Source organism: Erpetoichthys calabaricus, chromosome 10 (assembly GCF_900747795.2).
Source record: "Erpetoichthys calabaricus chromosome 10, fErpCal1.3, whole genome shotgun sequence".
Lineage (NCBI taxonomy): Eukaryota > Metazoa > Chordata > Cladistia > Polypteriformes > Polypteridae > Erpetoichthys > Erpetoichthys calabaricus.
In genome coordinates this window covers 113,964,289-113,987,668 of record NC_041403.2, presented here as the reverse complement: position 1 = coordinate 113,987,668, position 23,380 = coordinate 113,964,289, and the positions used below count along the sequence as shown (strand labels likewise).

General features: G+C 38.2%; 1 protein-coding gene across 3 annotated transcripts in view; it reads left to right on the top strand.

The window, feature by feature from the left end:
* The window catches only part of spata2 (spermatogenesis associated 2), a 28,317-nt gene extending 5,604 nt beyond the window's left edge, over window positions 1-22,713 (top strand). For all 3 annotated transcript variants that reach the window (XM_028811750.2, XM_028811751.2, XM_028811752.2), the window contains exons 2-3: window positions 12,527-12,958; window positions 17,510-22,713. In XM_028811750.2, the coding sequence (XP_028667583.1) occupies window positions 12,614-12,958; window positions 17,510-18,748 (1,584 nt within the window). In that variant the 5' untranslated portion in view covers window positions 12,527-12,613 and the 3' untranslated portion in view covers window positions 18,749-22,713. The remainder of the gene's footprint in view (window positions 1-12,526; window positions 12,959-17,509) is intronic.
* The last annotated feature ends 667 nt before the right edge of the window (window positions 22,714-23,380 follow it).

Sequence of the window (23,380 nt, the reverse complement as noted above, 5' to 3'; positions counted from 1 at the left end):
AAATAAAACATGTACAACTTGGCTTGCAGTATTATCCAGTAGTATAGAAACAGTATTTACAAATTTGAACATAATGGTCCACATCCAACCTTTTAAAACCAAAGTATCTCCAGGCAACGGACGTGACTCCTTTTTTTTCGGCAAACTTCTGTGTCATCATGTTCAACTTTATCGTCAGCTACAGCTTCAGTTTCGGAATGTTCTCTGTCCATTTTCACCACGCAATGCCTACACTACCGCATGTACTCCGTTGCATGTCTGTTTAGCGGTGTAGCAGTGAAAAAGAGCCCCCGTGCAACACCTCCATTAACGCATGTACTCTGTTGTATGTGATTAGCGGTGTAGCAGTGAAAAAGGTCCCCCCCTTGAACAGTTTCCCACTGCGCCACGTTCCGAACATTGTTTAGGCAATTTAAGCCGGTGTTTCAGTATAAGAAAAATCCATATCATGACAAAAATAAACGGTTTTCAGTATGAACCAGTATACCGCCCAGCACTAAGTACCAGGAAAAAATTGGAGGGCGCAGTGTGATCAAGTCATGTTTACTATCAACATGTGACATAAAACCTCTTAGCACACACATCGATCCTGTAGGGTCTGCTTCGATGTTTGATGAATGGTTTAATGTTGTCAAACAAATAGCGTTGCATATTCCCCATCGTAATGACACGATATATTTTAAAGGTCTCTCATACCATCTTCTGTGCTATCTTTTTTGTGTACCTTCACAACAGTATCAGAATATACGGTAGCGTATTTGAGCCCCAGAGGAAAAAATCAGGGACACAGTGAAAGGGTCTATTTTGTGATTAAAATGGACATTTCGACTTTAATCTCGAAATTTCCACTTTAATCTCGTAGTTTATTTTGTCATTAAAGTTGACTGTCATAAGTGTCATCTTAAAACTGACCCACTTGTTAATCGCTACGTGCTTCTGGGGCTTCTTCCTGAATTTACAACAGTGACAGGCAGTGATTGCCACACAGAACACATTAAATTTAGGATATACCAGCTCTCTCCACATTTAAAATCCTTAGATTTATACTTTATCACTTTCATGATTAATTGGATTAAAGTATTTACAGTGCATCCAGAAGGTATTCACAGCGCATCTTTTTCCACATTTTATGTTACAGCCTTATTCCAAAATGGATTAAATTCATTTTTTTCCTCAGAATTCTACACACAACACCCCATAATGACAACGTGAAAAAAGTTTACTTGAGGTTTAAAAATAAAAAAACTGAGAAATCACATGTACATAAGTATTCACAGCCTTTGCTCAATACTTTGTCGATGCACCTTTGGCAGCAATTACAGCTTCAATTCTTTTTGAATATGATGCCACAAGCTTGGAACACCTATCCTTGGCCAGTTTCACCCATTCCTCTTTGCAGCACCTCTCAAGCTCCATCAGGTTGGATGGGAAGCGTCGGTGCACAGCCATTTTAAGATCGCTCCAGAGATGTTCAATCGGATTCAAGTCTGAGCTCTGGCTGGGCCACTCAAGGACATTCACAGAGTTGTCCTGAAGCCACTCCTTTGATATCTTGGCTGTGTGCTTAGGGTCGTTGTCCTGCTGAAAGATAAACCATCGCCCCAGTCTGAGGTCAAGAGCGCTCTGGAGCAGGTTTTCATCCAGGATGTCTCTGTACATTGCTGTAAGTATCTTTCCCTTTATCCTGACTAGTCTCCCAGTCCCTGCCACTGAAAAACATCCCCACAGCATGATGCTGCCACCACCATGCTTCACTGTAGGGATGGTATTGGCCTGGTGATGAGCGGTGCCTTGTTTCTTCCCAACGTGACGCCTAGCATTCACACCAAAGAGTTCAATCTTTGTCTCATCAGACCAGAGAATTTTCTTTCTCATGGTCCGAGAGTCTTTCAGGTGCCTTTTGGCAAACTCCAGGCGGGCTGCCATGTGCCTTTTACTAAGGAGTGGCTTCCGTCTGGTCACTCTACCATACAGGCCTGATTGGTGGATTGCTGCAGAGATGGTTGTCCTTCTGGAAGGTTCTCCTCTCTCCACAGAGGACCTCTGGAGCTCTGACAGAGTGACCATCGGGTTGTTGGTCACCTCCCTGACTAAGGCCCTTCTTCCCTGATCGCTCAGTTTAGATGGTCAGCCAGCTCTAGGAAGAGTCCTGAGGCCTCATGTAAAACGCCTTGCGTAGAACTCACACTATAACATGGCGTAAGCACAAAAGCGGGAATGTGCGTACACACAGAAAAATCCAGATGCAGGAATCTGTGCATACGCAAACTTTCACGTTCTTCCACTACATAAATCCCGATCAGCGTGAAAAGTAACGCACGTGCACGCACTTCCGTCCCGCCCCACCTCCTCCCAGAATTACGCCTCTTTGAATATGTAAATCGATGTAAATAGCCTTCTGTGAAAAGACAATGGGAAAAGCATGGGGGAAAATATAAGAATTTCAGCGAATACCAAGTGGAGGCAAAGGAAAAACATACTATTTGTTGGTTTAAACAGTGGTATAAACAACAAAAGAAAGTTGATCGAGTGACATAGTGTTAGAGAAACTCGAAAGCTCAAGATCACAAAGTCATACAGTGTCCGAAATAAAATAGAAGTTGTCACATATCAAAGTCGGCGTGAAAAGGCGACTCATAGCGGACCGTCTGAGTGTCATATGAAAGCTTATTAGGGTACAGAGAAAAAAAAATAGGCACACAGTGGAGAAAAAAGCACGAAATGTCAACTTTAATGTTGAAATTTCCACTTCAATCACTTGGTTTATTTTGTCATTAAAGTAGAACATCATAAACTTCATCTTAAAATAGTTTATTTTACTAGTTTCTCAAATCCCATCGTAACTAAAGTAGCACGTTAAATGCTTTGTTCTGTGTTTCATCTTCTATGTGTGTGAATCACTACGTGCTTCCGTTCTTTCTCTTTCTCCGACAGGACACAGAATCCATTACATTTGTGATATTACAGCTCTCTGAATAATTAAAATACTGAGATGTATACGTGATATCTTTTTCATGATGATAGGAATGAAAGCATGTTGTTAAACATGGGAACACTGTGACACAGTGATTGTTCATATCTCACGCAAGAGGCTTGCTGCGCCATGCGTGACCTTCTATGAAATAATTTATTACAGAAGTACTATCTCTTTCAAACGTACTAACCTCCAATTCCTGTCCTTACTTTTCTTTCTCCAAATACCCAATCGCCACACAATCAGCTCTGTAATAGACGTTAAGCCATCTGTAAGCTTAGAACGCTGATTCTTCAAATCTTTTAAGGAACATTGAAGTATTTTCGTAGTACGTGTTTAATTATTCTCTTCGTCTATCCTTCCAGTGTCGCGTCAGCACCAGCAATAATACAGTGCAAGGCAGGAGCTATCCGTGAACTAGCTAGCGCTGCGGCACCATGTCCTCACATGTTTAATTATTAACAATACAGATTATTTAAATGAAGTTAAAGTTTTATCTGTATACTATAAGCAACGTATTTTGCTGCATTTCATCTTAAAAATGATATCGTCATTATACGCGCTTTATAAAGTGGCGCAGGTTGTGCAATATTATAAGTGTAGTGCAAGTTTACAGTGGGGTAATTGTACTTATAAGTACAGACAGTTCTACAAGGAGCACTTGATTGAGTGCGTTTATAGTTTTTGGGATGAAACTGTTTCTGAAACGCAAGGTCCGTACATGAAAGGCTTTGACGCGTTTTGCCGTGGCTGAGGCAGCGTGTGCTTGAAACTGTATACCGATAATTCTCTTTCCGATGAGCTGCTGCTGTGATTCCCCACTCAGATACAGTGATATAAATACTCCGAGTGGTGCAGTGAGAGTAATATGGAAAAAGATGATCCGCTGTAGCAACCCTTAACGGGAGCAGCTGAAAGAAGAAGAAGATGTGAGAGTAACAACGCTAAAGCAGTTATGGTATTTGGAATACTATGGCTATTCCCCGGACCATTATATTTCTACTGGTTAATTACAATCAGATGCATTACACTAATACACTGAAATTAACTGCATATTGTTTATTTATAAAGCCGAGTTAGGAATGTGGGTCTAAGAAAGAAAGGGTAACCACACAGGAACAGTAGCACTGCTTTGACGCAGGGTGCCGCCAGTCTGCAAAACCGAGCGGAGAAATTGCGTACGCCAGGGTATGAGGTACCGTGGAAATGTGCGTGGCTTTACACCAAGTTTATGTTTTATACATTGCAATTTGAGCGTGGAAACGTTCGTACACAACATTTCTGTGCGTACGCACCGTTTATACATGAGGCCCCTGGTGGTTTCGAACTTCTTCCACTTACGGATGATGGAGGCCACTGTGCTCATTGGGACCTTCAAAGCAGCAGAAATTTTTCTGTAACCTTCCCCAGATTTGTGCCCCGAGACAATCCTGTCTCGGAGGTCTACAGACAATTCCTTTGACTTCATGTCAGAGCACAAACCAAGCATGGACTGTCAACTGTGGGACCTTATATAGACAGGTGTGTGCCTTTCCAAATCATGTCCAATCAACTGAATTTACCACAGGTGGACTCCAATTAAGCTGTAGAAACATCTCAAGGATGATCAGGGGAAACAGGATGTACCTGAGCTCAATTTTGAGCTTCATGGCAAAGGCTGTGAATACTTATGTACATGTGCTGTGAATTTCCCATTGGGATTAATAAAGTATCTATCTATCTATCTATTTTAATAAATTTGCAAAAATCTCAAGTAAACTTTTTTCACGTTGTCATTATGGGGTGTTGTGTGTAGAATTCTGAGGAAAAAAATGAATTTAATCGATTTTGGAATAAGGCTGTAACATAACAAAATGTGGAAAAAGTGATGCGCTGTGAATACTTTCCAGATGCACTGTATATTACATTTTACAGATAAATAGTTAGCTTCATTTAAATAATGAATACAGTTAATATTTACACATGTGAGTGCGGCACGGTGGCAGAGTAATAGCGCTGCTGTCTCACAGGGAATCACATCCCTGGTGTTCCCTGCCTGGACTTTTCATGTTTTCCTGGTGGGTTTCCACAGTGTGCTCTGGTTCTCTTCCAAAGACATGCAGGTTTGGGGATTTGGTGATGCTAAAATAACTCTAGTATGTGTGTGCTTGTATTCATCTTGCGATGAGCTGGTGCCCCGTCCAGTGATTGTTTCTGCTTTGTGCCAGATGCATGCTGGAATGGGCACATCCCTGGAATTACATCTTGCCTGAAGAATGGGCCTGAGATTGTTTCTGCTTTGTGCCAGATGCATGCTGGAATGGGCACATCCCTGGAATTACATCTTGCCTGAAGAATGGGCCTGAGTTGCCTCGAAAGCTTGCATATTGTAATCTTTTTAGTTAGCCAATAAAAGGTGTCATTTTGCTTGGCTTTTCTCTACATTCATAATGGCTAACACGGTACAACACCCTAGTACTATGGATGTAATCAAGAAACATCCATCCTTTTCAGAGATATTGTGGCAAGTTGTCCTCAGAATTTAATGGAGGTTTCAGGCAATTCACAACACTGCCTAAGCTGAATGTTTTCTGACAGTGATGATAACTCATACTGCCACCTTGTGAAATCTTCCGTATTTACATAAAAAACATACGTGCAAGTATAAACAGTACACTGCTTGCGTAGCAGAAGTGCCCGCAGGAGCATGTGTTGCTTCACATGAATTATAAACCCGGCCTTACTCTTTTGTTTGCTGCTAGGCAGTGTGTGTTTACAATGTAATGTCAACGTCAATTTATTTATATATCACATTTTTAAAACAACATAGGAATGCTGTGGCCAAAGTGCTTTACAATAAAAGAAGAAAAAAACATACAATTAACATAAATAACATAAATAGAAATAAAATAAATGAACATAAATAAATAGAAGTAAGATTACATAATCACAATGAGGAAACCATCAGTATTACTGAAGATCACGGAAAACAAGTGAATAGAAATGAGTCTTTAATCTTGTTTTGAACAGTTCAAGTGTAGACAACTCCTTTACGTAATGAGTTAAAGAGTTCCACAGGCGAGGAGCAGCAGCTGCAAAAGCCCTGTCCCCCTTAGTTTTACACTTGGTACGAGGGACAACAAGAGACAACTGACCAGAAGATCAAAGCACTCTAGATGGCTGGTGTAAAGCACACAATTCAGATGAATAGGCAGGAGCAAGCCCATGTAAAGATTTAAAAACTAGCAACAAGATTTTAAAATCAATTCGAAAACTGACAAGGCAGATAGTGTAAAGAAGCTAATATTGGAGAAACAGAAAGCGAGCGGCAGCATTCTGGACCAACTGCAACCTGTGTATCAGGGATTTGCTAATCCCAGAATACAGCGAGTTGCAGTAATCTAGGCGATAAAAGCATGAGTAGTTTTCTCAAGATCCCTAGAAGATAAAAAAGGCTTGATCTTACCTAAAAGACGAAGCTGGAAAAAGCAACTCTTGACTACAGAATTAATCTGTTTCTCAAAAGAGAGGTAACTGTCAAAAATAACACCCAAGATTGCGGACTTGAGGTTTGCAAAAGACAAAGAGCCGAGAAGTCCAAGACCAATTTGGGCTTTAGCTGATGGACCCATTATAGGCACCTCCATTTAATTTTGATTCAGATCAAGAAAATTATTAGCCATCCAGGATCTGTCTAAAAGACAGTTGTGCAGTTGATTCATTGCAGAGTTGCAGACAGAAATATAAACCTGTGTATCATCAGCATAGCAGTGAAAAGAAATGTTAAATTTTCTAAAAATAGCTCCAATAGGGTGAAGGTATATAAAGAATAAAATAGGACCCAAAATGGACCCCTGAGGAGCAGTAGACGAAAAAAAGAGGAATTTAAAGTCACTGAAAAGTGTCTACCAATTAGATATGACCTGAACCAGTTAAGAGCAGCCCCTTTAAGCCCAACAAGACGTTCAAGCCGCAATAGCAATATCTCATGATCAATAGTGTCAAAGGCAGCGGACAGGTCAAGGAGGACAAGGACTGCAGCATCACCTGAGTCAGTAATAATAGAGATGTCATTGAATACTTTCAGGAGGGCCGTCTCAACACCATGATAACGCCTAAAGCCAGATTGGTAGATCTCAAATAAATTACTGAAGTTAAAGATTATAAATGATTCTTTCTAATATATTAGCCAGAAATGGCAATTGGGAAATTGGGCTAAAACTCCAGGATCTAATTCTGCCTTTTTTTTAGACAGGGACGCACCGCAGCATGTTTAAAAAATGAGGACACAACCCCGTCACTAATAGAACCATTGATAATGGCTAGTAAATATGGGCCCAAAACATCAAAGGCTTCCACGAAGAGGCGTGGTGGTACAATATCAAGAGGACTGAGAGCTGGTTTAAGGGTGTCAACAGTACTTTTTAATTGTGAAAGTGAGACAAGATCAAAAGATTCCAAAACAATACCATGATTAACAGTAGGCAGTTCATAGCCAGTTGGAACAATACAACAGCGGATTGTGTCAATTTTACTGACAAAGAATGAAAGAAACTGCTCACATGAAAGAACAGTACTATTTAATCCCGTCACAAAATGAGGGTGAATGGCCACATAAGACCCTAGAATTCTTAGAATGACGAAGAAATCAGCAAAGAAATCATGTTTAGCTTTCTTAACTGCAACCTGGAAGTTGAATAGAGAAGTCCTAAAAATCTGTTCAGAAACAATCAGTCCATCTTTTTTCCAACGCAGTTCGACAGGCGTGGCATAGTGATTGCGTAGTTTCATTTAGCCAGGGGGCAGGTCTTCCCTTATTACAGCGTATCTTGAGTGAAACAATTGATTCTAAAACTGTTTTATGACAAGAATTAAATTCTAAAACGGAATCATCGATATCATCATATTGGATATGTACATCAAGTACAGAATATGGTTTTAAAATCGGATATAATAGAATAATTTGAAAAGCAAGAACAGCGTGGAGCACAACTAGTATTATATTCAAATTCATCATTATAGATAAGTGATCAGTAAAATAAACATCACATAAATCAATATTATTAATGTACCTGTCATATGGCCACCAAGAACCCTTCACCGCAAAATGTTTAAAGAGAACTCAACCAACACCATTTACCTTTTCTTCAGTAATGAATTTGCTGCTATTTTATCAAATTAACATTACTAAAGTGGTGTGTGCAAGAAGTGATTCTGCAGAAGCAGATTTTGAAGCAGATTTATTACATGTAATCTTATTATAAAAAAATCGTACCATTTAAATCTTTTGAACTTTTGCATTATAATGTCTGCATTCTTGCTATTCAAAAACTGTTTCAGACTGTTTTGTCCAAATACTTAGCTTTCTGGTTCCTGCTATATTTCTTTTTTTACTGCAGGATTGTTTGTAGCATTTGTCTGCACAATTAAATTCCACTAAAAGCCCACGTTTTCTGCCAGGGTTTTGAACTACTTACCCATCATTTATAAATTAAAATTTTCAGATAATGCAATCACTAGGGCACAATATACTTAACTAAGTGAACATGCTAACTGCGAAAATCCTTCCTCTACTGTGGGAACCCCTAGCAGGAGCCACTGGAAGATGAAGAAGTACTGATACAGTGTCAGTGTTTCATATGTGTAGCTCATTTTTAATTTCCAGACTCCTTTTGGTATTTGTAAATACTGCTTTTTTGTATGTATTCTGTTATTTTTATTGCACTGATGAGTTTGAATATGTAATAATGTGTTGTAATCCTGCTTGCTTAGCTCCCATGGTATAGTAGCACAGGCTGCTAATCTAGCTATATCAAATAAAGACTGATTAAGATAGAGTTTATATGGTGGTTCATACTCTGTATTTTCACAGATTACCCTCCGTTATTTGTTTCTATTTTCATCTAATAATTCTGTGTGGTATTTGGTGTGGTCCACATATTGGGTAATGCCTCATAATTTTCTCAGTACATGCTGTATAGTTTATTTTTTTTGTCATAACATATGTGCCGTTATTTGGCATTTTGTTCAGAGTGTATCAGTTTCATTATTAAAGCATAGGGTACCTCTTTTTGTTCAACTGTATACAGAGCCAGTTTCAGAGATATGAGAGAGATTAATGTGCAAACTGGTCAATGTTAGTTTAATGTATCAGGTTTGAGTTTCACATGCTATCAATGAATGTTAATATGTAGGACATCACACCCTTCCAGTTTTACCCTGAGCATGTATTTATAAGGAGGGGAATTGATCAATTTGAATTAAGTAGTTATCTGAAATTCTTTCATTTAGAGGACTGATAATTTGTTTTGAATAACAAGCGTCATCAAAAACAAATTAGAGCTAAAGTATGATTATACAATTTAGAAAACACTTCCTAGTTAAGTGTGGGTAACAAGCTTTTCCTGAGGTTGTACATTTTCATAACTATGAATAATCAATAACAACCTTTTAAGGCTAAATTATCAGAGATTATGAGTTACAAGTTTGCAAAATTCTGCTTGAATGATTTGAAGTGCAAGGGTGACCAATAAATTATTATGTCTGCCGGTGCTTAGTTTTCCTTTTAAATTTGATTTTTGATTTGATAAACTTTATTAATCCCCAAGGTAAAATTGTCTTTTTGTATGACTTTTGGAGGTCAGAACGCAGGGTCAGCCATCGTACAGCACCCCTTAAGGTCTTGAATAATTAATGTCTTTGAATTAATTATCAATTTATTATTGTAAATTACTCCAACACCCACACCTTGCCTAATAGTGTGTGTTTTCCAAAAGACACAGACACAGCCCTTAACCATGGCAGAAGTGACTTTATTACTAAGTCTGGTTTTAAAAAAACAGAGATTACAGCTTGTACTTGTGCTAATGGACAATATCTTAACAGCTTTATTTAGCAACAAAGGGATATGTTTAGGAATTAATTTTGTATTATATTAACATGAAGAGAAATACCAAATTTAATATTCTATTGGTGTGCCACACATTTTATTTATACTTGATTTGGATAAGTTACAGTAACTGTTTGTTGTGCTCCATTTCTAGAACTACCTTCAGTTAGAGGGCCAGAAAAAAACAAACAAACAAAAACAACAAAACCAATTGTTACAACAATATAAGCACTGAGACTTGGTTCAGAGTAGATTTTGGCTATTAGCTTTATTCTCTTGGATTTCTGCATAGTGAAGAATATTCACTTTTTTTATAATGTTTCATCAACAATCCCCATGAACACTAAAGTGTCTGTAAAGCATTTCTTAGCTTTTCTTTTCCAGTTGGCTAATTTTTTTTTTGTGTGCAATCACTCTCCTGTAGCTGACTTGATATCTGTTTCATTAACATCACCCCTCCAATGGATATAACCCTTCAGATTGGGGAACAAGATGTAGTTACACAGGGCTAGGCCTCGTGAATGAAGGAGGATGTGACGTCCCTTTAAATCCGCAACATTGCAGAGCAGCCTTTGCTGCTCTGCAGTGTGAGCAGGGGACATTTTTGGTATGTAGAACAGGGACTTCTGCAGACACCGAAGCAAAGCATTGTACTTTTGACAAGGCCTTGCGTGGCACTTTTGATGCATGTAATCGTTATAAATTTTACTACCAACATCATGGGAAGTTTGGCACATGAACATGTGCTTGGGGTTTGGTACTGGCAATAAACATACATTTATTATTTGTATTGTGTTTTGACTCTGGCTCATAGTAATGTATCCAGGTTTCATCCTGTTATGAAATACTTTTAAAATTTCACCTTTGTATTTCTGCAGTGCTCAATAAAATCAGTGTAGTTTTTTTGGCAGGACCAGATGTATAGAGTCTGTGATTGGTAATTCACAACTTACTTGAAAGTAACATATTGAAAACTATTATTTAAGATACAGGCCATCCAGGAACTGAGTCTGATCTGTTTAATGGAAAAGCCAAATTTTATTGTTATGGTATTCCAGTTCGCCAAATAATTTCCTCAATCTTGTATACTACTACATTGGTGATGACTTTTAGGTATAGTTGTATCGGTAGTAGAGCTGCCACAAGCACAGAGGTTAGTGAATGTTTCTTTGCATGCCACCTCAGTGTTATGTCTTAGGCTAAAGTTATCCAAATTTAATAATCTGTGAAAGTTATTAACTCTTTTAGGGCGGATGTCGACTTTTGTCGACAGGAGGGGTTGAAGGCGAATGTCGACAAAAGTCGACATCCAGGGATAGGGGGCGACAATCAGCTGTTAATGGCGACAAATCTCACTGTCACGTCACAGGCATTCCCTCTGTGCTTGGAGGAATGCTAGACTCGTTGACTCTGCAAATAAACATTGCGTGTGCGTGAGTTGCGAAATGTAAACAAAGGCAAGATGGCACCGACATGTGAAAAGGCAGCGAAGCAAGTACAGAAAAGAAAACGCTCGGCAGACGATGTTTTGCGCATTATCACGGAGTTGGACTCTTGATTTTTCAGAATCGGACTTTATTGGCAGTGATCAGGAGATCGAGCAAGAGAGTTAGAAGCAGGCATCAGCTGATCAGACACCAGCCGATGCCGCGCCAGCGGATCTACTGCCAGTTGAGTGCCTTCGCACAGCCGATGCATCTACGGCAAGGTTCACATGGGATAAATACACAGACATTGATCCGTTGAGAGCCGATCTGGCTACCGGAGTTTACAAGACGGCATGGCTTGCTGTTGGACACGACAGATCACCAGCTGCTGTACTTCAGGCTGCTCTCTCCTGATGCTGCTTTTCAGCTACTGTCAGATGAGACAAACAGCTAGGCAGAGATTTTTTTTGAATCGCGGGCTGCGTTTGCATCGCATTTTCGTTTTTCAAAGTGGAAACCCACAACGAAAGACGAGATGAAGCGCGCTGTGGCATTACAAATAGAGATGGGACAGAACTGGTGATATAACTTCAGGGAGCATTGGTCCAAACGTGTTTTGTCCCCTGGTGGCTTAGGTATGTGCTGCTGCAAAGTTTTATTCACTTCTGTAATAAACAGAAGCAAATCCCATGGGGTGAGCCAGGCTATAATGCCATACATAAAGTTCATAAAGTTTCAGAAGATGAAAAGAGGTGACAATACAGTTTTCATGCAGGCAGAAAACTTGGTGGCAGTGGCATGGCACGATGGCAAATGGGTGACTTGTCTCTCTACAGTACACACTAACAATATATGTTAGAAAGTGCAGCAACAGACAATTGAAAAATAGGCACCAAAGCAACACATATTGTAAGGAGTGCAATGTGGCAATGACTGAAATTGGCTGCTTTGAGCGAGATCAGACTTTGCTGTGTAAAATGTATGTGATATGTATGTGAAATCATAGAGTATGCAGGCTCATACAACATGCAAGACAGTAACATTTGTCAAAAGTAAATATTTTTTGTTGATTTGATATGTTAAACAATTGATTTGTGTTCTTTTTTAAAAAATGTTAGTTTTTGGAAAAATATTCAGCCCTGGGAGAAAAGAAACAAAAAGAGTTAAGTAAATACAATGTGTGCTTGGCAATTGGAGTGATTTAGACAGATATTTCTGTGTTTTTTAAAAAATATATGTATTTATTTCTTTGTATAGGATTTCTGAGACTGGCCAATTAAATCTGAGTGACGGAGATCTCAAGTGACTATGAGAGGCGTACAGTGAGTAACCTTGTTACTTCCAATGGATTCGAAGCTACGAGAGGATCTTTATAAGAAGTATGTTTCTTTCCTGGAGTCACAACTTGAAGTTGCTGGTGGAGCAGGAGCACAGCAGCACCAGCGTCCACAACAGCATGGTATTAGCGAAACTGAACTTAATTCAGCTGCAACAGCATTCCTTAGTCTGTACCAGGTGGATCCAGCGCATCGATTTTGGATAGTCCGTTTTTATGAAATTGCAGAAAATGCATTGCGTACAATTAGAAGCTCAAGCCTTGAAGCACTAGAGACTGCATTTGCTACTTTGGAAACAATCTGCACCAATCTACTACTTTATCCTTGGAAAAAGGAATTTCGCACCCTCAAGGTATTTTATTTATATAAAATTTTTATTCAAAATTAATTGCATATTAATCAAATTTTTATGTATTTTCCTTAAAGCATACTAATTTTATGTGAAGCAGAGATAACTTTGTGATTTCTTCCGAATATGAACCAGTTTTAATAACCAGTTGACTATACATATTAAATTATCCCAGTTACAGTAGAACCTTAGATTGTGAGTAACTTGGTCTGCGAGTGTTTTGTAAGACGAGCTAAAATTTTTAATAAATTTTAATTTGATAAACGAGCGAGGTCTTACAATACAAGTAGTACGTATATGCTTTGTCTGCTGAGCGTCACGTGATCACAACTGAGCTGATGGTTCTTCCCTCTCTCTGTCGCTGTGGGATTGTGGGTAATCGTCTCCCATTCTTGATCTCAGTTGGCGTGCCTCACTCATATAGTCAACATCCGTACGAGCGTATACTGTTTACTAAAACATTGTGACCACGTGTGTGTGTGTGTGTGTGTTGTAACATGTGAATCCCTGTCTTGCACCCCAAAACATGAAGCTGAGTCTCAGTACTTCAGCAACACCAGCTTTATTCAGCTTGAAACAGGAACATCATGGTTATTTATTGTAACGGGATCTGCCACTCTCCTATACACAGACACAGCAGTCGGGTAGGGTCACGGCTAGGTTAGTGATCAAGTAATACTGTGCCCTGCGCATTTATAATGTTCCTTGTATGACCCATCAACGGCAGGCGCTTGTAGCATGTCCACGATCTTTTCGGATTTGCTTTTACGGCGAACTGCTACAGCACTGGCAGCCTGCAGTTGCTTCGGAATGCTCTTCCACATGTCGTCCCGTTGGGTGGAATCCCAAGAGTTTAGAAACCTTACAGTGCGTAAAGCATTTTTTTCTTGTGTCCAAGTGTAGTGACTCTTCAGGCAAAAGCAACTGTCATTGGATAGGTTACTTGTTGCAAAAAAAAAAGATTCCAGTGAGCCAACAGATAGCAGGGATTTAGTTAGTTAGAGTGAAAATCATCCTACACAATAACCCTCCTCTATCTCTTCTCCCTCACACCAGCCATGATTCTTTTCAAAGGTAAAGTGCAGGTTAATTTGTTGTATGTATTTTTACTTTATATTTTGTATTAATCATTTTTATATGAATAGTTTTGGGTTGTGAAATGAATCATCTGAGTTTCTTATTGCTTATGGGGAAATTTGCTTTGATATACGAGTGCTTTGGATTACAAGCATATTTCCGGAATGAATTATGCTCTTAATCCAAGGTTCCACTGTAGTTTATTGATAATTTTGTGCAACAGAAACAACAGAATAAATGGTGAAATACTAATGGGTCAACAGCTCAAAGTAAGTTTTCATTTTGAACTACATCACTGTACAAATTAGTCTAGCACTTCAATGGTTCTGCCACTAATTCTGCCTTTAAAATTTGATAAAAAGACATTTTTGACATATTGATTTTTCAATTCAGCCAATTGCTTAAGCACACCAGTTTATTTAAATGGTTTTGTTTTAAGGGATTTTTTTTTATAATATTAAAAACAGATGTAGAAAACAAACCTTCACAAGGGACAGTAGTGTCCAATTAATTTTTTTCTAGCTAACTTGGCCAGGGCTGATTATTTGTTCTCTTGTAGCTTCCACCACCGCACAGCTGCAGGAATGATTTTTTGGTAAGTGGTGCTGCCGACCACAAAGATTAACCCACCTATCCAGGATATGAGTGTGTGAATTTATATAGAATTTATTGAAACAGAGAATCTGCAATTTTAATGCTTAAGATGATACTTAATAACAGCCATCAGATCGCAGTATGTATGTTAATTATTAAATGGAGAGTCTGACCCTACAAGTTATCTATTTTGAGTGAGATGCAAGAAGAGAGAGAGTTTAAAAAAATATTCTGGCACCTACTTAGTTTCACAGTGTCTGATAACTCTGTTGTATGCTCTGGAGAACAGTGAACAGCAACTTTAACAGTCACCAAAAGCGCATGTTACACCATGCACATTAGGTTAAGACGTGGTCGGTCTGGATGCATGAATTCTTTACCGTAGTGACAGGGTGAAGTACCTTTTGTACCAGAAGCTTTTTTTCTCCCCTCTCTTCAAGTGAAACACATTCATCTTACCTGGACTTACTTGATGCATTTAGGTGTTGCTTTAACACTAGAATTACCAGAGCCTATGAAAAAACTCGTAGACCCGTCCCACCTTAAATCGCTTCACACCGCTCCATCAGCGTCTTTTGTCCTGTAAGTTTGTCTAAGCAGCCTACTATAACATCCCCCCCCCCCACCGCACAGTTTTCTCGGCTCAAGTCTGTTTACCTGCATGTCAGTTGCTTAGAGTTGTATAGAGTGAGAAGTCAAGCAAAATGACACCTTTTGTAAATACTATATGGTTATTCGGAACACATGCATTTCATGTGTGTTCCGTGTCTACAACAGTCTATATAAACACATCGTTAAAACAAACATTTTTCATGTTTTTGTAATAATTGACAAAATGTAGACATGATGTGTTTAATGTGTGAAGTCTGAAGTCCAAATATCAAATAAATACATTTCACAAAAGGTACAAATATAATAGAACAAGTGCGCTTCTATTCAAGAATAACCGCAGAAAAAGAACCCGCGTTAGGGTGCAACATTCACACCCCTTTGATACGATCACTTTGGTGGTACAACGGTATCAACTGTTGATTGGTAATCCAACCTTCACGGGTTCGACCCCGGACGACTCCTTTTTGAGAAGTGAGCTGCTCATATTCTTACTATCTTAGAATAAAAACATACATTTGATTTAAGTCTGTAACACCCTGTGTAAATTTGTGATACTTGTAAAGGTTAGCTTTGGTTTTTTTTTTTATTTATTCAGTTTTATTCTCTCAGTCGCATTCACGATCCCACACCCCCCCCCCCCCCCCCACCCACCCCCCCATCTTACACTGCTGTTTTCACAAAAAGACGCGCTATAACAGAGGTGAACTCAGATGATGACGACAATTCTGCATCGGAGAAAGAATGCACATCGCACTTTTGCCGTTGTTGTACTTTGTATATGTACACGGGAACCTCTACAGTCTACTTGTGACTTTACACTGTAGGAAGTAAGTAAATAAATCAAAGTAAACAACATTCAATCTGGCTTTTATGTAAGTAACATATAAATGTTAATGTTTTGGGCACAAGCACCGTCCTGATCTAAACACTAGCATGGAGAGTTGCTCGCGCACTGAAGAGTCTATAGCTGAAGGTGGAAGTTGCCATCGCTGTGCTTTGTATATAAGAGCCAGATCGAATGTTATTTATCCATTTATCATAGTTTATTTACTTACTTTCCTACAGCGTAAAGTCACAAGCAGACTGCAGAGCTTCCCGTGTACATATACAAAGCACAGCGACGGCAAAAGTGCGACGTGCATTCTTTCTCCGATGTAGAACCGTCATCATCTTATGAGTTCACCTCTGTTATAGCGTATCTTTATGTGAAAACAGCAGCGTCAGATCGGGGGGTGGGATCGTGAACGCGACTGAGAGAATAAAATGAATAAAAAAAAAAAAGGTAACCTTTACAAGTATCATAAATTTACACCAGCTGTTACAGACTCAAATCAAATGTATGTTTTTATTCAAAAATAGTAAGAATAAGAGCAGCTCACCTCTCAAAACGGACTCATCCGGGGTTGAAGCCATGAAGTTTGGATTACCAACCAACAGTTGATACCGTTGCGCCACCGAAGCGATCGTATCAAAAGGGTGTGAATGTTGCACCCTAACACGGGTTCTTTTTCTGCAGTTATATTCTTGAATAGAAGTGCACTTGTTCTGTTATATTTGTACCTTTTGTGAAAAGTATTTGATATTTGGACTTCAGGCTTCACACATTAAACACGTCATGTCTACATTATGTCAGTTATTACTAAAACATGAAAAACGTTTCTGTTTTAACGATGTGTTTATATAGATTGTTGTAGACTCAGAACACACATGAAATGCATGTGTTCCAAATAACCATATAGTATTTATAAAAGGTGTCATTTTGCTTGACTTCTCACTCTATACAACTCTAAGCAACTGACATGCAGGTAAACAGACTTGAGCCGAGAAAACTGTGCGACTTGGGTTTGTAGTGGGGGATGTGATAGTAGGCTGCTTGCTGCTTATCAACACATTTATAGGACAAAAAACACTGATGGAGAAGTGCAAAGCGATTTATGGTGGGATGGATCTACGAGTTTTTTCGTAGGCATTGGTAATTCTAGTGTTATGTGTTTAATACCATAACTTTTTAATGCTTTAATCGCACATGTTAATGGGCAATTCACCAACAGCCCTAATACATTTTATTTTAGACTTTATCCAGTTTATATATGAAAGGCTGCCTTATAGGTAAAGGTGGGCGAAGAAACAATACATAAAAGACAGGTTACACTTCCAGAACATTATCTGCACAGTTTAGTTCAAATATATTGTTTTTATAGTTGTTTGCATTATTATACAATTCAGCAGTTTGAGATTTAATTCTAATTATGTTTTCCTTACACTTTTCAGACCTTCACTGGGCCTTATGTTTATTGTCTACAGTCGGCTTTATGCGAGTCAGACCTACGCAGTCTGCTTCGTTCTATGGGTTACTCAAAAGACCAGGAATTGCTGTATCATGCTCGGGAAGCACCAGGTGGTTTTTCTCAGCTACGCCAACTTGCATTTGAGCTTTTTTTAGCACGAATGGAATGTCGGTTGCTAAAGGAATTGGTGTCCCAGGCTGGTGGAGGGCTTGCTTTGGAGGTGGAGGCTGTGGAAATACGTAGGATCAGTAGGGAAGATGCTAGAGGTTGCGCTGAAGCTTTGTGTCACCAAGAAGCCCTCATTGGAGAAGTATCTCGCCTCTTTGTGCAGCGTGTTGAGCCTGACCGAGCTTACCTTAAACGTGGTGGACGACCTTCAAAATCTGTAGATGTGACTGATGGTGCAGGTCACTGGCAGCCTGCTACCAAGCCTGTTCTGAAAGCCTCTCTCAGTCTACGTAAAGAACCACTGTTTGTAGATGCTGAAGAAGACCAGAAGGATGAAATTATCCGTCCAACTCCCTCCTTACTTTCTGTAGCTGGAAACCCCTATAGCCCTGTGGCTGACTTCTTTCCTGTTCCTCCATCTTCCTTGGAACAAACACAGCATTCTTCCTACCCTTATATGTCTTCACTTGAAGAGGTAGACCTCTACACTGACCGTAGTGGCTTCCGCCTCCCTTCTCGACAACAGTGTCGTGACCCAAGAGATGGCAGGGAGAACTGGGGTTCCAAAAGTCCAGCTGCTTCAACTGCTGGTATGAAGTGCCAGATTTGTGGGCTTGGTACCAGTAGCCTTGCTGCGTGTCAGAAATGTGATATGATCATGTGTCCTAGCTGCCATGCAGATGACCATTCATCTTGTTGTGGAATGCAAGACTTTCCTAAAGTTACAAGGCCTAGTGAGGGGTACCTGCCTGTTAAAGAAAAGATTTGTGTCTATTCTAGTACTCAGTCACAAGTTCCTGAAAAAACACTCTCCACATCTAAGTTTTTTCCTGGTAAGACCGGTACTACTACAAGCAGTGGTTCACGATGTGGATTTTGTAATAAGCCTGGAGCCTCCAACACATGTCTTCAGTGCTCAAAGGTGTCCTGTGACAGTTGCATTATACTATATGCAAAGGACATTTGTGGACGAAAAAATATGCTCCACAATTTTGCATCCAACAACCAGCTTAATTACAAGTCCAGTTCTATTTCTCACCTAGTATATCGATAGGAAAAGCTAGGATTCTAGGTACTTTTGAAAGTTTTTACACAAGAAATTATAGATCTGTATCTCCATCTGGAGTATGTTGCCACAAGCTGGATGATGGTATGTGGATATTTCATATATCATAATATGGACGCTCTTGGTCCCCATTGCAGATCTCTTAAACTCCTTTTAGTTGCAGGTGTTTCAGTCATCCCATGTCTCATCATATCTATCAATCAACACATGTCTAGTGCATTTGGTAAAATAATTAGATTGCCAAAAGCAAAACCTGAAGTTTATAACAGGGTTTATTCGGTGAAAATGTATGGAAAAGTATGTGCCTGTCCGTGGGTTTGGAATTTAATCCATATTTAAATTTCTGCTGTATTTTGTAGTGTTCTTGAATAATTTTACATTTAGGACACCAGAAAGCTAATGTTAACTTTTATCTATATAACTACTTGTGAAAAATGTGACTTAAATTACAATGCTTTTAATAAATCTCATGTTTTCAGTGCAGTGTTTACAGCCGTTCACGGCACGGAGTCAGAAGTGTGTGCTGTATTGCACCAATTTTCAGTGGCAATGCTTTTGCTTTTATGCGATCACCAGTAGTCATTGCACCTGCATACAGATTATATTACTTCATGACCGTATATAGCGAGTTTGAGGTTACCACTTCAGTTCTTGTCTTGCACTGAAGGAAGTGATCAGTGAACTGAGCTCTTCTTGTTTTGTTTTAATAACTGAACAAACTGGTTACATGCTCGAGTTGGCTTGACAATTACTGTGATACAAATTGTTCCTGTTTACAGCACTTTCATTATTTTGTTTTCATGACTGTTTTGTTTTTGCTGGTTTGTTCAAATGGACAGTGTTCTTCTTATCACGCGGGACACTTTTCTCAGTCTTTACCAATATAGCTTCCCATGTTGATGTGGAATCTAATAAAATGTGTATTTAAACAAAATAATGGGATTGGTTATTTATGTAGGAATCCTTTTTATATTCTCGCCCTGCTTTTTGGTGTGATTTTCATTTTTTCCTTAGGCAAATGAAGTGTTGCATCAGTAATTGAACGCAAGTCAAGATTTGGCCTTAAAATGTTTGTGTTTCGAACACTGTACTTAAATAGACATTTGACTGTGCTTTGTTTTAACATATTGATGTAAAATTATTTTACATATGTTGATTATTGTGTATTTTCAGCATGTAAAGAGTTGCCATAAAATCTGAAAAAGAGTACTGTATATCTTGTGGAATATTTAAGAACAGAAAATATCATGTGGCAAAATTTTGCCATAATCTCACGCATTTCAAACCCTGATATGTATATTACTGTTCTAACTGTGAAAATATATAGATCTGTATTTTCTAGTAATGAATTTGCTCGTTTCTTTTTTTTTTTATAAATCTTTTCAAGATATTTGTTTGATTTGAAGCTCAAGCTTTTAAATAGGGGTGGTGCCTTCAATTAACCAAGGATAACTGGAGTTATAATACGTTTTTGCAGAGCTGAAAAAATGTATACTGCAAATGTTGTGCAATGTTTTGTAAGCACTTTGTGTATACCTTCAAACATTACCCTCTTGACAATATTTTGGTTTTCTTTTAGTAAAGTGGGTCTTGCTGGAAAATATGCCTCATTTTAGAAAGTCTTGTCCAGTCCCTTCTGGAATGTGAAACCTATCTAGAAAAATGAGAAAATGGAGAAAGCTTCAAGAAAAGTGGCAGTTTAAAGTAGTTAAATGTTTAGATTTCATCTTAAATCTTATTTAAAAAAAGAAAGTTGTCCTACTACTTAGTTTAAGTAGGAGTCTTAAGTTTAACAAAGAAGTGGGCAATTTTTGTTTGGAAGTGGTCATTTGACATCATATCAGTGTTTTTTTTTTTTTTTTAACTTCTTAAACACTAACACTGATTTTTCTTAGTTTTGGATACATTGTTACAACTTTGCTTATACTGAATTAATCTCTTTACTGATTTATAATCAGTGGGGTCAGTTTTTTTTTTTTTATTTAATTTTCATGATAACACATGAACATGCAATCTTGCTAAATAAAATTAATATTTTTAGACTATTTAAAAATGTGGCATTGTTTAATATATATAATCAAAAATGCAGAGCAGCAACATGTTTGCTAGCTGTTTCAGAATGCCGTACCATGTTACAGGTGTAAGGTTTTATACTATTCTTTTGCGCAACTTTTATTGTATGTCTTTTTATATACTATGCAAACAATTGTAAAATGCAGATTTTTCCATGTCTTATTTCAGTTTTTACATTCTGTGTATATATGTAGTGTTTTTGTCTATATTGTCATCAAATTCCTAAGCAGATTAGAATTTCAAGTTAATAAGTGCTTCACACACTAGTTGCACATATGTGCACAATTAATAGTATGAAGAAGTAAACACGTTGGGGAAGTGTCTAAGGTTCAGAATGTGTGCAGTTTGGAGAGTAGGTGTTTTAATAAGTTGAACTGTTATCTGTCTTATCCACTAAATTATGTGCTTAATGTTCAGAATATTGGACTATAAATGAAATTCATTTCACATCAGGTTAAAGGCATCCTTGATATAAACGTGCAGTATCCAACTATTTTGACCTTCCAGTGCCCTATTTAGAGAGAGATGTTAGTATGGTACATGGTTAACACACACATTACTCAAAGCTGTTTACCTCTAGCAGGAAATTTGCAGAGTATATTCACTTTGCCAGCTGCATGGCAGCTCAATAATTAGCACCGTTGCCTCACAAATCTAATATACTGGGTTCAGGTACCAGCTGTTTTCTTTGCTGAGTTCTCCCCATAACTGTATGTATTATCCTTGGTATACCCTGGTTTCCTTTTACCTCTCCCAAGGATATGTGTGTGTTGTTAATTGGCGATTCCAATTGGCACTGTGATTATTTTTTGCCCTTATCTGAAAGTCTTGTTTCTGCCTTGGGTAGGGTCCATCCACCCATGATCCTGAATTGGATTAAGATGGTTTAAGAATGTGATGCTACGTTTGTTTTGCATTGAAATATTATTTTGCACTAAATGTAAGGAATCTTTAAACTGCAGATGTATTATTTGGGTGATGGGTAACAATGCAATAAATAAAAAAGTGAATTCTTTCAGACTTGCACCCCATATTAAGAATACCTTTAAATATGCACTTTATAGTCTATTGAAAGTGAGATTAACACTGTTTTTGGGTTGGGTGGTGGTGGTGTTGTGGGGTTTGGATTGCAATATTATGTGCTTCAATATTTAATTAGTGTGTGGGATAATGTATGCATTAAACATGAAATGTTATAGCTATATCACCCTCATTACATCTGAGGTAATGTGGCAGTCCGCAATTTTTCCACAGCCCTATGACTAAGGTTTAGTTTTGCAGAAACCCTGTGTTCTGACATATAGTCTCACAATAATAGGTTAGAGTGCATCAGAATAATCCCTTATTGTTGAAGAGTTAGTAGAGCATGCATTATGAAAGTGTGTATAAATCCTCCCTCCAACTTTAGAGCATACAGTATATTCCTTTGAGTTTGCTAATCATGTCAGGCTTGGGGCCAACTTTGTAAAGGTGTTAGGTGTTCAGTAAATATGGAAACCTCTGTGCAGTTTTAGGTTGCCAGGTAAGTTAAGAGTTAAAGAATTGACTCAAGTTTTTTTTTTCCCCAGACACCAGTATTTTATTTAATAGTATTGAGTGCTGGTGTGTGTTATTGGCAGCTAAAATCTGGCATGTTTGTAGACATCACTGTGTCTTGTGCCATTTGTAGTGCCCACCCTCCTGAAAATGCAGTGAATACTTCCTGTGAACAAAATGTAAAGAGTGATGTTCAAGCAGGGTTTATTTTTTATTTTCTATTTATTTTTTTTTTGTATTTTTGGAAGAAGTAGCCAAATGATTTGTTAGTAAAAACATAATTTTCTAACACAATGCCAAGAATAAAACACTATTTAAACAGAAAATAGTTTTGTTTGCTTTTTTCATGTGTGTGTATATTATTTTGACATTTGCATATATTTGTTTATTTTTCCTCCTAATAGCAAGACTAATCTGGATCGGATTGAATAAAGTTGTTCAAAAGTTACCATCCAGGCAACAATTTTGCTATTAATGCATAAAGGAATCTTCCTGGAGCTTGTTGCTTACTGAAGTGGACAAACAAATGAAACATGCTAGTGCTGTTTCCAGTGTCATAGAGAAGATCACAAAGCTAAGGCTTCATGGCTTAATGCATTTAGAAATTTTTGTTGGAAGCACGCAAAATACAGCAGACCTAAAAATGATTGGCATCCCTGATAAAAATGCTGATAAGACCTATTATAAACAATAAAAATAGTGAACCATATAAAATGTTCAAATGTAGAAAACTATCGGTTTTTATCTGCTATAATTATTTAAAAAAAGTTTTTTTAAGTACTTTTTCCCTAAATCGTACATTGCAGAAGTACTAAATCCCAGACTGTTTTAAATACCAAACTAATGCTAATCTGCAATCAGGTTTTCACTTATTGACCTGTTTATTAAATTGAAAACCACACCCAAGTCCCGTCACACCCCCAACAAAAAAATCAACTTGGGTAAAGACAACAATCACAATATAGTGATTGGCTTTATTATGGCAGAGTTTATTCCTCCATCTGCACCTTT